Here is a 15,674-nt window from a genome sequence, read left to right on the forward strand (position 1 = left end):
CTGTAAGCCTTATACAAATAATAATAATGATGTTTTTGTCTGAAAAGAAGGAAGAGAAGCACTGCCTAGCAGACTATTTTGCATTACGGTTTAGATGCAAAAAAATTTGTACTCAGAAGAAGGTTAAAAAATATTGTGTAACCTATAGCTAACATCATGCCACTTATATTAGCTAACTAATTAATTGTTCCTATGGTTAATCAACAAAAATGTTTCAACAAAAAGATAAGGTCTAGTTTTATTTAGGATTTTAGAAAGGGGACTCGCTCCTCTTTATTTACTTAGATTCCACTATTTTCTGTTGAAAAATTAACATTTAATGAATATGCTTTAGGCAGATTCAGATGGGCAGATTTGCTAAACAAGCAAGGAAAAAATTATGAAATAATGCTGCAAATATAAGAAGTTTTTTTAATATCATTCGAAAAATATCAAGAAACATACCCATTTTATACTTTAAACCCTGCCCAACCATGTCCAAACCAAATCTACACCCATGCCTACACAACAATCATATTAAAGCATTTAACAGCAAAATAAAAAATAAAGAAATTATTGTACAGAAAACTTGAAAGGCATATTAGTTTTTAACAACACACTATAAAAGTAGTTGGGTTCAAATTGTCCAACCCAACTTGTATTCAAACGATCATTTATGCTGTGTTACTGAGTTTGTAAATACAGTGGTGTGAAAAAGTGTTTGTCACCTCTAAATGGCTGAAGAAAAACAAAATGAAGACTTGAAGTGGCCCATAGTATAAGACCTTAAAAAGGTGGTTTGTGCTCGAAAACCCTCCAATGTGGCTGAATTACAACAATTCTGAAAAGATGAGTGGACCAAAATTCCTCCACAGTGCTGTAACAGACTCATTGGAAGTTTTTGCAAACGCTTTATTGCAGCTCTTGCTGCTAAGGGTGGCCCAACCAGTTATTAGGTTTAGGGGGCACGCACTTTTTCACACAGGGCCATGTAGGTTTGGATTTTGTTTTCCCTTAATAATAAAAACATGTTGTGTTTGTGTTATCTTTGACTAATATTTAAATTTGTTTGATGATCTGAAACATTAAAGTGTGACAAACAAAAAAAAAATCAGGAAGGGTGCAAACACTTTTTCACACCACTGTATGTATTCAGTTGAATGAGGACATGCTGTTTTCCAGATCTAATTTACTTGCAATAGCTTTGATCAATAACTTTAGCTTGTTAAATGCTACAAGAAGGCTTCTCTTTTAAAATGAAATGATATGACCTTCAATGAAAGCTTTTAAGTGATTTAATTTTAAATAAAAATAGATTTAAAATAGTAAATTGGCCATGGTAAAAAAAGGTTCCAAGTTATAAAAATATGGAGATTTCAATATAATATACAATTTCCAGCAATCTTAAGTAAGAATGGTAAAATAGTGGAGGTGATTTTAAGGCTATTGCTTTGAAATGATTCTTCAGAGAAAATGTACACAATATCTCAATGTTATGACACTGACAAAAAAAATAAATAAATATGAAAAGATGTATATTGGTTTAATGCTTGTTTCAATGTATAAAAAAACAAAATAAAGGTTACAAAATTAGTGTTAGAAAAGTAACACAATTTAAATTACAACGGGCAATATTTAGACATTCCCTAAAAAGCAAAAACACAGGGTGGGTCGGTTAGTAGTTTAAACAGTGTAAGCGGTGTGTTCACTGTGAAAATTTCAACTAGAAGCAGTGCGCAAACACAAACACAACATCAACAATAGCAACAATGTTGCTTTAGTGTTAATGCTCATGGCTTTGCAAACCTACATTGACATCCTGTTTTAAAAATGGTGCCAACAACGTTCTCTTTTGTCTTGTTGGTCACAGTAACCCCGCGCCCAACCCCTGACACAACCACTTTTCCTGGTTCAGAGCCGGTGCTTTGGGTGTCGAAAAAGAAAGAACTGATTTTAAATTAGGCTCTGGCTCTGAACGAGCACTCAAACTTCCTTGGTGGAAAAGGGGCAATAGACCATAGGAGCAATTATCCTTAAAAAACATTTTTTGGCGATTCTCCAAAAATAAGAATATTTTAAAAGCTTCTGGGAAGAAACACAAAATTCTTATGAATTAGTTCACAATATATTCCCATGCACCAAGTGTTCCTTGTTAGAATCTGGTTGGCGATCTGGCGATTCTGTTTTCTGTGTTTCTGCCCTTGAGGAAAGTAATAAAAAATTATGTTCAATAGTATAAGCCAACTTATATTATGCATTCTTGATGAAACAATAGAGACAGCTCTTACAGTGGACTGGTTGATGGGGCAAATACTGAAGTTTGAGGGCCTGTTTCCTCTACAGGACTCTGTTTGCAGAAAATAAAACAGCATTAAGAGATCCATAAAGCAAGCTGATTCATCTCACGAATAAATGTGCCCATAACAAAGGCAATAAGACTACAACTTGATTAACTAATTAAACAGATTAATGCTTGTTTCAATGCATACAAAACAATCATAGTTACAAAATTAGCTTTATATGAAAGTTTTTTTTGTTCCTTTAGAAAAGCAGAAGTGGAGAGTAAAGATAGGGATGCCTCAGCACAAATCATTTATAATGAACAAAGAATTCCAGTTTCCAATTTCAGATTTCTATTAAATAAATTTCACATCAAAGATTTTCTGCATCAAAAAGAAGTTGTATGGAACCTGTGATTTATTTCTGTCAAATAAAAAAACATTTAAAAATGAATGAAGAACAAAGTGTCTAAAACATCCAACAATGTAGGATCAAGCAGCAAAATTCTGCACAAAACTGCTTCAGTAAAGCAATAATCAAAACTCTTTCATTCAAACAGCTAACATTTTTTGTTCACTTACATTTAAGGTTCTGGTACCTGCAAAACAAAACAACAAGAGTGTCAAATAACATTTATCAAGCAGTGACAATAGTTATGAATCTTATAGTACAGTTTGGTCCATATATATTTGGACACAAGCATGAGTGTTTTTAGGTATATACCAAAACATATTCAGGTGATAGTCATATAATGGATATAGACTGAAAGTGCTCACTCACAGGTTTAATTTGAGGGCATTTACATCCAAATTGGAGGATGGGTTTAGGAATTACACCTCTTAAGAATAGCCACTACCCCACCCCCTTTTTGAAGGGACTAAAAATAATTGGACAATTGAATCAAAAGCTGTTTCATGGGCAGGTGTGTGCTTTTCCTTCATTAGTTCTTTAACAGTTAAGCAAATAAAAGGTCAAAAGGAAAGGAAAAGGTCACAGCAAAAGGAATCTATTGCTGTGAACCTACATCATGTGGGCAAATGAACTCTCTAAATAATCTAACAGGCCATCATTAGGCTTACAAAAAATCTATCACAGATAGAATTAACATTAGAAGTGGCCAAATCTATAGTTGGTACATTCTAAGAAAAAAGAACACACTGGTGAGCTCGTCAACATAAAAATGCCTGGACATCCACGGAAGACAACAGAAGTAGATGATTGCAGGGTCCTCTCTGTGGTTAAATAAAAAACATCCAGCCAAGTGAAGGAAACTCTTCAGGAGGTAGGGGCGTCATTGTTAAAGTCTATAATCAAGAGAAGACTTTACAAGAACAAATACAGAAGGTTCATCACAAGGTGCAAACCATTCATAAGCCTGAAGAATAGAAAGGTTAGATTTGACTTTGCCAAAAAAAATAAAAAATAAATAAAAATAAAATAAAAAATCTAAAGAAGCCAGACCAATTCTGGAAAACAGTTTTTGAACAGCTGGAACAAACATCAACCTGTATCAGAATGGCGGGAAGAAAAAGTATGGAGAAGGCTTGGAACAGCTCATGAACCGATGCAAACAATGTCATCTGTAAAACATGGTGAAGGCAGTGTGATGGCATGGGCATGCATGGCTTCCAGTGGCACTGGGTCACTGGTATTTATTGATGATGTGAAAGAAGACAGAAGCACCCGGATGAATTATTAAGAAAGATACTGTAAGTTAGGGCTGGGCAATTAATCGAAAAGTAATTGAAATCGACATTCAGAACCTATAATCGATCAAATTTTTTGAAGGTCGATTATTCCGATTACTTTCTCATTAAAAACACTACCGCGTGTGGAGTCACGTGACCCCGCTCTATTACGTTACGTTATTCTGCCAACATGTCGAGCATGGAGAGCTTAAACACTCAGACAACTGAGCAACAAGAGCAGCTTGTACCAAAGAAAAACGCAGTCTCCATCGTTTGGACACATTTTGGCTTCAGTTAGGATGACCGAACAAAATGAAGTCAGATGTAGACACTGTAGAAAAACAGTTTTGACGCCCAAAGGTAACACCACCAATTTGTTTCAACACTTGGAGCACAATCACGTTAGTGAATATGAACAGTGCATGCCTCAAAAAAAACAAAAAGAGACTGGCAAGCGCCCAGCTACAAGTGCCTCCGCAAAGCAGATGTCGATAACAAATGCATTCACAAATGCCACAGTATGAGAAGAGTTCAAGAAGATGGAAAGAAATGACTCCCTTGGCTACAGTGGAGCGAAGCGGGTTTAAACACCTCGTTAAAACTCTCGACAGATGATACACTGTGCCATCGCGATCACATTTTTCTAAAACTGCGCTGCCAGACATGTACAAGACATGTTGTAAAAATGTAGCTGCTGAACTAAAAAATGTTCAACACTTTGCAGCCACATCTGATCTCTGGTCAAGTAGTACGATGGACCCATTCTTGAGCCTTACTTTGCACTACATTGACGACGATTGGAAGCTGCGCCAGAGATGCCTTGAGACGGCATATTTTCCAGCCAATCACATGGCAGATATGATTGCGCAAGGTCTGAAAGATATGCTTTCTGAATGGGACCTCGCAGAAGAAAAACTTTCAGCCATTACGACCGACAACGGTGCTAATGTTGTCAAAGCTGCTGCGCTTAATGGATGGATACGGCAGCAGTGTTTTGGACACCGACTACACCTTGCAATTGGTTAGTACACTTCAGCTTAATTAAATATAATAGCATTGGGATGTTATCTAATTGGGCAAATATGGTGTTTACTATATTCTGGCTACGCTAAATTTGTTCATAAAGCACCTTTATAAATGTTACAATATGCTTGATATTACAGTTACAAGGTTAAGTTCACATTACAATGTAACAGCAATGTAACATCATTAAAGTAAAAATCATTGTTGTAAAAATGTGTTGTTAATCTGATATTATTTAAGAAATATAAGAGGCTCATTAATTTTGGTACTTTAAAGCTTCAGGTATAAATAAAATATTGTCAATAATAATAAAAAATGATTAATTTTGTGTGTTTCAGAAAATGGATTGAAAGATCAACGTGTGACACGTGCAGTGAGGGTGTGCAAAAACATAGTCAGTGCTTTTTCCTATAGCTGGAAAAAAAGAAGGCATTAATGAAGGTGCAACAAGAACTGAACCTGCCACAACACAAGCTAAAAACAGCATGCGTTACCAGATGGGGACCGATGCAAATGATGATTGCAAGAGTCCTCGAACAAAGGAAAGCTATTACACAGGTCCTTTCTGAAGACAAAAAATCCAGGCACCTTGTTCCATCGTGGGCTGACCTGGATGTCTTAGAGGCTGTCAGCAAGGCTCTTTCCCCTTTGATGGAGTTCACAGACACCCTATCAGGGGAAGAGTATGTGACCATTTCATTTGTAAAGCCTGTACTGCACTTCCAAGGATGATGTGGAGCTGACTAAAACTATCAAAACCAGCATCCTCAGGTACCTTAAGGAGAAGTACTCAGATCCTATCACAGAAGAGCTACTGGACACAGCCAGTTTTGTTGATCCCAGATTTAAAGCTACCTACATTTCTGCTGACAATGTCCCCACCATTCAGGAGAAAGTGAAAACAGAGATGGAGAAGATGTCAGAAGCTGAAGTCTGCAGAGAAAGTCAGATTACAGAGACTGCAGAACCAACAACTTCATCAGCAGTAGCAAAAAAGCAAAAGAGGTCATTAGGAAGCTTTTTTAAAAGGAGTGAGGCAACACCTTCAGCTACACCCACTCTGTCACTTCAGCAATCACTAGAAGCAGAGATGAGCAGCTATTTGGTGTCCCCTATGCTAGATAGTGAGGCAAATCCACTGGACTGGTGGAGGAAGCATCATTTACACTTTCCCACTCTAAGTAAGGTGGCAAAAAAGTATCTCTGCATACCAGCTACTAGCTCCCCATCAGAGCGGGTTTTCAGTTCAGGCGGAAGCATTGTTACATGCCTCAGGTCCTGCCTGAAACCTGAAAAGGTTAACATGCTCGTGTTTCTTAGTAAGAACTTAGAGTAAATTCAAGATCACTAAGATCACCTCATGCAACAGTGTTTAAGAGAGTTCTATTTTCATTACAACAATCTGTTGTTTACATTGATACATTGCACATTAAAATATTTGTTTACAAAAGATGCAAGAAATGCACTGTTTAAAATATTATTTACAGGATATACAAGACTTCTTTTATTTAGAAGAGATACTAAGAAGAGATTTACTAAGAAGAGATTATTTTCTACTTTTAATATGAAAAACATTGAAAATAATTTATTTTGTTCCAAAAGTGCAAGTTATTTATTTTTATAAGAACAAAGTGACTGTTCGTTTTAGGCAATGTGTGCTTTAATTTCAGTTGTTCAACATTGATGTTCAATAAATAATCATAGATAGTAGATAGTGTGTGTTTCCTTCAATTATTTTAAAATCAAGTAATGCACCCTTCATTCAAAAATCTCTCACTTGTAATATGTGAGCATATTTACTAAACAAAACTTGTCAGTGAACAATGAGGCCAAAAAAAATATAAAATAAAATAATCGTTCATTAATCGTAATCGAGTTAAAATGTTCAATTAATCGAGATTTTGATTTTAGGCCAAATCGCCCAGCCCTACTGTAAGTCCAGATTCAGCCAAAAGCAGCATAGCTTATTGGACGGCGCTTCACGGTGCACTTGGACAATGATTCAAAACAGACTGCAAAAGCAACCCAGGAGTATTTTATGGATAATAAGTAGAATACTTATAGTCACCTGAACTCAACCCAATCGAACATGCATTTCACTTGCTGAGTCATAACTAAAGGCAAGAAAGAACCACGAACAAACAACAACTGAAGACCGCTGGTAAAATATAAGAAAGGTGGAAACCCAGTCTTTGCTCATGTCCATGGGTTACAGATTTCAGGCAGTCATTTCCTGCAAACTGCAAAGGATTCTCGACAAAAAATGAAAAATTAACATTTTGCTTATGATTATATTCGTCCAATTACATTTGAGCCCCTGAAAATGGGGGACCGTGAATAAAAATTGCAGTTCCTAAAAGTTAAAAGTACTTTATATTTTTTTGCAAACCCTTGAATTAAAGCTGAAAAAGTCTTCACTTCAAATGAATATTGATTGTTTTAGTTAGATTTTATCCTGGTGGCATACAGATCCAAAACCATAAAAATGGCCTGTGTCCAAATATATATGGACATAACTGTATGTTGACATGTTAGATGCCATGATTCCACAAAACAAAAAGTTGTTGACTGAAATAGAAAAATCTGAACACAACTCACTTTTAATTTCTAGCCTGTACTTCAAGTATAATACTACAAGCAAAAGTGCAACTGCAGCCGTGAGTAAAACTGCTATGAGGCCATATCTCATATTCCAGTTTCTTGGTTTGCATTGAACATCTCTAATGGAAGTGCCTTCTTCGTCCTCAATCTCATTTCTGGCTGAACAGCTTGAAGAAAGGAAACTTTAAAAACTTTTACACAAAGAAAAACACTCTGAAAAATAAGTAATGCAACATGCAAACAAAAATATTACAGCTTATATGAAAAAGAAATCACTTACTCTGTCCATTTAGAGCAGTTCACACCTTCAGGAGAATAAAACCCTGGAGAACAGGGCTCACAAACGGTATCTGATGCCTTTGTACCTGTAAATAAATACTGAAACATCAAAATCACTTCATCCCCAAACACACCAGAACACTGGAAAGAGACTCATAGGACATTTTCAACCAGTATAATGAATCATTTTTTGAATATCTGATATAAAACTAGTCACAACACTAGGCTTTCAGTGTGATGACTAAGATATTTATAATACAAAACTTCTTCAATGGCATTTTTAAATTTTCCAGTACTTGACCAAACACAGCTCCATAAATATGCAATTTTCACTAGTGTCTTGTTCAAAAGCATTGACTCAAGGTTGCACCTTTTTCAGAGTGGTGGTAATCAAAAGACTGATAATTTAGTACTCACCTGGAGTTTTTATTTGTTCCCCAGGTTTGCATTTACTGTGTTTTATTGCAAGTGAACAATCTCTTTTCTCATCTGAATAACGAATGCAATAAAATCCATCCAACACCCCACAAACTGTATCCTGCATTGTTGTACAGTCTTGTGAAATATAAAAGCCTACAAGGAGAACATGAGATTTATTGGCTTTACTGAGAAAAATCCTCAGATTAAAATTACAGAAACAAGAATTTACAACATTTGCCAGTTGCCCTTATCATAGCGGTTTACATTTATCCCAGTTATACAACTGAGCAACTGAGGGTTAAGGGTCTTTCCCAGCGGCCCAAAATTGGCAGCTTGGTGGCCACAGGATTCAAACTCACAAACTTCCAATCAGTAGTCCAACCACTTAACCACTGAGCTACCACTGATTTAAAGGTTTAAGACATATATTTACCGTTTTCACAGATTTTACACTGAAAGCAGGCATGTAGCCCATTTGGTTCATTCATAAATGTTCCTTTAGAACAAGGTTTGCATCTTGTACTGTAATCACCATGGCAGTCTTTCATAACCACTGATCCTGCAGAACAGACACAATATGACCTGATGAGAAACTGATAAAAGGACGGGCACATGAAGGAATTCACACCAAAAGTCTTCCTAAAATCATCTGCCTAAGATCTTCTCTAAAGATCTGCACACATGAGTTTCTACATTCCAGATGAAAGTGAATATTAGACAAAATTCTAATTTCAGTAAGTCATTCAAATGAAAAAAATGTCTGCTTGATAACTTTTTTATGTTAGGTATCTTTGGTATCTCTTGCCTTCTATCATCCAAAACCATGTTGGTAGTTAAACTGGTGTCTCTAAATTGCCCTTACGTGTGAATGAGATGCCCTGTGACAGACTGGCATCCCATCCAGAATGTATCCCTGCCATACCCCCAGTATTATCAGGATTGGCTTCTGGATCCACAATAATCCTGGCCAGGATAAAACACTTACTGAAGATGAATGAAATTATACCAGGTAGTAACAATTGTATGGCTGTTATTTAGCTGTAACTTTTATTAAGCTAGTGACTTGATTGTATTACAAAAGTATCACCATGTCATACCCATAGCACACATAGGACAGCATTCGTCAGCTGCTGATAGATATTCACTTTGTCCACATTTCTCTCCATATGTGAAAGTAGCACAGATACCTGTTTGGAGACATTTTAAATGCATGTATATACTTTCGAAGTAAATTAAAAAAAAAATGAAATAAAGTTTTAAATTCAGACACAAACATTAGCTATACATACACATATGGAAATGAAAATCTATTTACTTTCACACTACGAAGGTTGCAAACCTGAGTGTATTACTACTACTCAGTATATTATAAATGTACACCACATAGTATATTGCATAGATTTAATGAAGCAAAAATATATTACAAGATGGTAAACTGCTAACTCAAACATGCAGTTTCCAATAAGGTCCTGATTAAAAATAAATCCACTGAGGGGTCTTTCAGGCTAAACAGGACACACTGTTCAACTGACATATCTTGAGCACAATCACTCCTGAGTCTCCTGGGCACCATGATAACAGCATTTTTTGTTGTTGAAGGATTTTTTTTTTTATGAATAAAAAGCCATGATAACAGCATAAACATAGTAAGTTTCGGTTTTTATCTGCGTTTTGTCGATAATGACATTTTGAACATAATATTTTATGTTATAATTGAATAAAACTGAGCCATAAGGAGAAAGAAAGGTCGGGCTGTAGTTTGTGTAGGTAACTCTTTTGTTACCCTACTGTCTGTAAATGCGCTGTATATCAACAATATAGATATTGTTTTGTATCTTCAATCAGTCGCCATAAATAAATAAAAAAAAACAACTCCATATCCTGCACACGTTTTCTTGCTTTAGAACTAAACAGTTTTGACGTTTGTCTTGGGCGTTAAATTGAATGTTAGTACAATATACTAGCTCGTATAAAGATAAACTATCGTGTGGATCAGAATAATGGACAAGTCACACATCCTACTTACCGAATATGTTCAAAAGAAGTTTCAGACGCGTGGGTTTCATTATTTTGTCAGAATACATTTAGACCATTTTAGAGGAAGTTTGTGATCCTCGCTGTTTTTAACATCGCTTCACACTGCAGTTCTTTATTTTCCCCGAAGTCGTGTTGAATATTTTACAGTAGAAAGATTTCTTATTGCCTCTCTGAGTCTGATATACCTCAGTATCCAGTTTAACCATAGATTAATATAGTTATAGTTTTAATTAGATTATAATTTATTACTTATCCACACACACGTAAAAAAAACACACACAAAAACGTCACTTAACCGGAAGCACTCATTCAGTCAAGACGTGCACAAGAATCCACAAATAGGTGGACTCCGCCCACCGTCTACTCCAGCCAATCGGACAACGGTCTCGTGGCGCTGACCAATATGTGAGCAATTTCAAAATGTGAGCAATGTTTACAGGTGTACAGTGTTTACTGATGTTTACAGGTGTACAGTGTTTACTGATGTTTACAGGTGTACAGTGAGTTGACACTGAATGCTATTTCACATGAAACATCTGTTTCTAAATGACCTGCACTTGACCGATTAGTAAGGATAGCATGCATGTTATCTCTATCAGGAGTTTACAATATTTGTCTGAAAAGGTTCATCTCTGTTTCTGGGCTTTTTATTTTTATTTTTAATATTTCACATACAGTAGATAATGATTTCGAGTCATGCGATTGCGAGTAAATCAGAACGTGATTGGTTGGAGGTAGACCGTGCCACGATTGGTCAGCGCCACGAGACCGTTGTCCGATTGGCTGGAGTAGACGGTGGGCGGAGTCCACCTATTTGTGGATTCTTGTGCACGTCTTGACGTTAGAAATGTTTCAAATCCACAAATGCACAGAACCAGGGCCGGCACTGCGCATAGGCAGAATAGGCAAATGCTAAGGGCACCGCCCACCACTAGGGGCGCCCAAATTATTATTTTTATTAATATATATATATATATATATATATATATATATATATATATATATATATATATATATATATATATATATATATTATTACCTGAGAAGTATTTTATTTATATATTTATTATATATATTTTATTGCTGTAAGAAAGGCAAGGAAAGCAAGGTCTCCGTAATATAGTTTTTTATATAGTTTGTGTGTTTTCAAAATAAAGAAAAACAGGACAAAGCTGTGCAGTTTGTTTCTGTGTAAGTTTATGAACAAAATGATCAGAACACAATTGTCTGTGATTCCAGGGGCACCAGGTGGAATCTTGCCTAGGGCAGCAAATTGGCCAGGGCCGGCCCTGCACAGAACGCAATCCACAAATGCGTGCAGTGATTCACAAATGCACAGAACGCGATTCACAAATGAGCAGGAAGCCATTCACAAATAAATACAATTAAATATATATTTATAAATATTTTTTTATTTGCAAATCCCATTTTATTTATTTGTGAATTTCATTTCTTTTTGTGAAATGTGTAGCATATATTTACGGTTTGCTTATTGTGCATTTGTTGATTTAAAAAATATTTGTGAAACTCTTTATATTTATTTGTGGATCATAGTATATTTATTCAGAATAACGAAACAATTCTGACCCCATAGTAAGGGATGGGCCTCTATTCACAAAGGTATAGTTGAGGTGTTCTGTAGTTACTGCAGACAACTGTATTTATTTACCTCACATAAACATCGCTACATCTTGCAGTTGCACTGTATTATTGTACAATTCATATTAAATCATACATGGAATTCTGTGGCTGTGTAGAATTGAAGATAAGTGACCTATAGTTACTTATAGTCTGTACATAAGCCACAATGTTTTTAAGAAGTGATTATAGACAAACCACAATAAGTTCATGTAGTTTGTCATATTCATCACCTCTACCACTCCTTCCCCATGATGCTTACTTTGCATATATTTGTACATATTTTATTGTCTCTGTATTGTATACATTATGTTCAAAGTATATTCACTGTATCCTAAGTGCTCTTTATTCTGTAGTTGTGTTTAATGTTTAATGTAAATCTATATAACACTACCATTAGTACATCTTTCTCTTTCCAGAGCTCACATAATTCATGTTAAATCATGTGCAGTGTGTGTGAACTCATGTTCCTGTGGATCACATGGTTGTTTTTCACAGTCATTTTTATCTGGAGAAGCCACATGACTAGTGTGATTACAGGCACAAAGAACCACTCTAGGACAAGAAGAAAAAATAATTGCAAGGTTTAAATGTCATACCACCAAGGAAATAAAAAAATAAATCATGTAGTGTCAGTCAAATTTAACAAAAGTTTTTATTATTTATACTTTAGAAAAAAACAAAAAAATTCAGTCTGAAAACACATTCTGCATACCATCTCTCATTTCTAAACATATCTGCATTCAGGTCTACAAAGACCATAGTATACATCTCTTCACACATAGTATATGTTTCTTACCTGTCTTCTCTTCCTAGTGTTGGTAAACCTTTCCTTGTAGTTTTCCTATTATCTTTTTTCTTGTAAAATAAAACAACATTTTATATTATGATCTAAAATTAAATAATTTTCTTTTATTTCTAACATTTTCTATTTCTTAGTACGATCTACCTAATTAAATTTTCATGAATAGAAAATATTTAGAATTATATATTTAAGCATTTGCTATTCGCCCTTATCCAGAGCAACTTACACCTATCTCAATTATACAACTGAGAAATTGAGAGAGAAGGGCCTTGCTCGGGGGCTCAGTAGTGGCAGCTTGGTGGTCATGGGGCTCAAAATCTCAAACTTCCAGTCAGCAAACTAATACATTAAACACTGAGCTACCACTTCCTCTGAGTTACCAATTCCCCTAGAATATTACTTACATGTATGTTTGTAGGGACGTCCATTCTCCCAGCAGAATCAGCTATTATAAACACAGTTACGGATACAAAAGGGTTTCAATTTAAAATTAAACATTTAAAGGCCAAATGAAATCTATATTTAGATCAATATGAAACTTACCTCTAGGTGGGCACGTGCAACATCTTTTTATAAAACACAATGCTCCAGCTACTACCACAACTGTAGTAAGCCCTAATAAGGCTCCAGTTATTAGAGCTACTGGAGGTGTTTTTCCACATTCAGTATCCAAAAAAATTGTTCCTGGTTTTATTTTTGTAAGTCCAAAATCTTCACATCTGTCAAAGTAAAGTCAGATGTACTGTATGGTGTACACTGGTGCATTTTAGAATAGAATAGAATAGAATAGAATAGAATAGAATAGAATGGGCATAGAAGCCTTTACTATCGCCACATATACATTACAGCACAGTGGAACTCTTTTCTTCACATACCCCAACTGAGGATGTTGGGGCCAGAGTGCAGGAAAATGCACATTTTTTAGCTGGAAAATGTAAACATACAATTTATTTATTTATTTTTATTCTTTGCACCATGAATTGATTAAAAAAAGAAACAGTGTCGTGTGTTAATTTTTTTTAATCCCTTGGGTTTAGTGTACGATTTAGTCCTTTGTAATTAAGGGTACAGCAGAGGAGGGAAGGTAAGCTCTGTTAATTAATAATAGACAGCATAGATCATGTAGCCATGGCACTGTGAACCTGTGAGCCTTTTCTGTAGACAATTCAAGGTGGAGCATCATGGAAACATTCCTGATAGTAACATGATTGATTCTTAGGAAGGTTAAAGATTTCAGAAAGCTGTCTGTTATCATGGAGCGGTGCTTCCCCCCCACCCCCTCGTTGCTGCATATTGGCTGTTCAAAAAACATGCGTTTCCTCTACCACACCTTGTATATTACAGCATTTATGATCAATGAATTCTCATGGTTTGCGTTTGTTTAATTCTTTGGTTCTCAAATTCACCAGGATCCTGACCATGATAAAGCAGTTACTAATTAATGAATGTAGATTGATTAGTATTATTGTCATAAATTATTAAAAGTGTTGACAAATTCATTTACATAGTTTTCAGAAATGTAAAAGGAAAAAAGCATTTACTGTTTTGTAAAGTAATTTTGTTTTGAACTTGTGTAAGTGTAATCAGTTATGAAAGTATGCATATATTTGAGGGAGAAACATATGCAAAAATTCTGAAAATGCTTTATTGAAGTGAAGCTACTGCTTTTTGTTCACCTGTTATTAATCATGTTTTTAAGGCAGTCTAAGCTTGTTTAAGACCGTATCGTTTATCTTTGTTGGATGATTTCAATTATTTAATTCATATATAGAGGAAATTTATGGAAAAAGTGGGTGGATAGAAATGTTACACTAATTATACCAGAAATGAAGAATAACAAACAATATTTATATCTATTGCCTTTTAGCTATAGATAAAGACAAAGTTACAATGTTTAAGATAGCTTAAAGAAAAGTAACAGTTGTTTACATTTTATTAGAAAGCATGATATTTTTATTTGATGCTATGCAAGCCACTTGGAGAAGAAAGACATAGAGTACACATTGTTACAATGACTAAGACAAGTTAACACTCACGTTGAATGTGGTTTACAAACCAGAAGGGAGCCATTGGAGTAGGTCCCATCTGAACACTCTGCACATTCAGCATCTTTTAATGCTGTTCCTGCAAAGACATGCCTGCAGCTGAGTTAACAGTAAATAATCCTGTAAATAATCCTGCAACCCAGTGATTTACAGACTGCTAAAATGCTTCTGGGAAGGTTTATTCTATAATAAAGGTGCATTACACCAACCTTTCTGCTTAATGTATTGTCCAGGGCTACATTTTGTGTGTTCCACTGCATATCTGCAGCTGCCTCTGTATTCTTCAGTACAGTAAAATCCCTCCAGCGGCTCACAAACTGTATCAGAAGACCGTATACAGGCTGTTTTTACTCTTAATCCCTGTCCTGTAAATAAAAAAAAAAACAATATGCAGAACATATTTAATACTCAAACAATAATGCAAATACACACTAAACATAACATGCAACATAAAAGATTGATTTGTTACAAACAAAATATTTACCAGCATCACACACCAAACAGATAATGCAGTTTTCAAGGCCGTTGGGTTCATTCGTGTAAGTTAAACCAACACATGGTTTGCATGTTGTGCTGGTGAATTCAGTGCAATGTCTAAAAACGCGGCTTCCTAAAAATATATTAAAGATGAACAATCAGTTACTTTCTTAGGGAGTCAGTTGCATTTACCTGTTTTAGTATATGGTAAATTTGTACTTGCTCCATATATTCATATATATCTAGAGCAAAATTCTATACTAAATCTCATTACCTGGTGGACACATGGGACAGCATTCTCCGTTTATTTTGTATTCAGCTCGTGCACATGTGCAAATGTACATTTCAATATTCAGGAAGAAAACAGTAGTAATAATAAAAGTATGTTTTAAACTGGAAATC

At 35.3% G+C, this 15,674-nt stretch overlaps 1 protein-coding gene across 3 annotated transcripts; it reads right to left on the reverse strand.

The window, feature by feature from the left end:
* Window positions 1-397: 397 nt before the first annotated feature.
* Window positions 398-10,615, reverse strand: LOC132853630 (tumor necrosis factor receptor superfamily member 14-like). Of its 3 annotated transcripts, XM_060881524.1 has the most exons (10): window positions 10,297-10,615; window positions 9,368-9,457; window positions 9,133-9,233; window positions 8,704-8,829; window positions 8,268-8,423; window positions 7,852-7,936; window positions 7,569-7,738; window positions 2,841-2,857; window positions 2,268-2,326; window positions 398-2,179 (listed from the first exon to the last, which is right to left on the reverse strand). In XM_060881524.1, exons 2-10 carry the CDS (start codon window positions 9,388-9,390, stop codon window positions 2,098-2,100), a joined length of 819 nt encoding a protein of 272 aa, XP_060737507.1. In that variant the 5' UTR covers window positions 9,391-9,457; window positions 10,297-10,615; the 3' UTR covers window positions 398-2,097. The 3 variants fall into 3 exon arrangements, with proteins under 3 accessions (XP_060737507.1, XP_060737508.1, XP_060737506.1); XM_060881525.1 differs by lacking the exon at window positions 9,133-9,233 and having other exon boundaries at window positions 398-2,174; window positions 10,297-10,613; XM_060881523.1 differs by lacking the exon at window positions 9,133-9,233 and having other exon boundaries at window positions 10,297-10,613.
* Window positions 10,616-15,674: the final 5,059 nt, after the last annotated feature.

The sequence above is a fragment of the Tachysurus vachellii genome, chromosome 11 (assembly GCF_030014155.1).
Source record: "Tachysurus vachellii isolate PV-2020 chromosome 11, HZAU_Pvac_v1, whole genome shotgun sequence".
Classification (NCBI taxonomy): domain Eukaryota; kingdom Metazoa; phylum Chordata; class Actinopteri; order Siluriformes; family Bagridae; genus Tachysurus; species Tachysurus vachellii.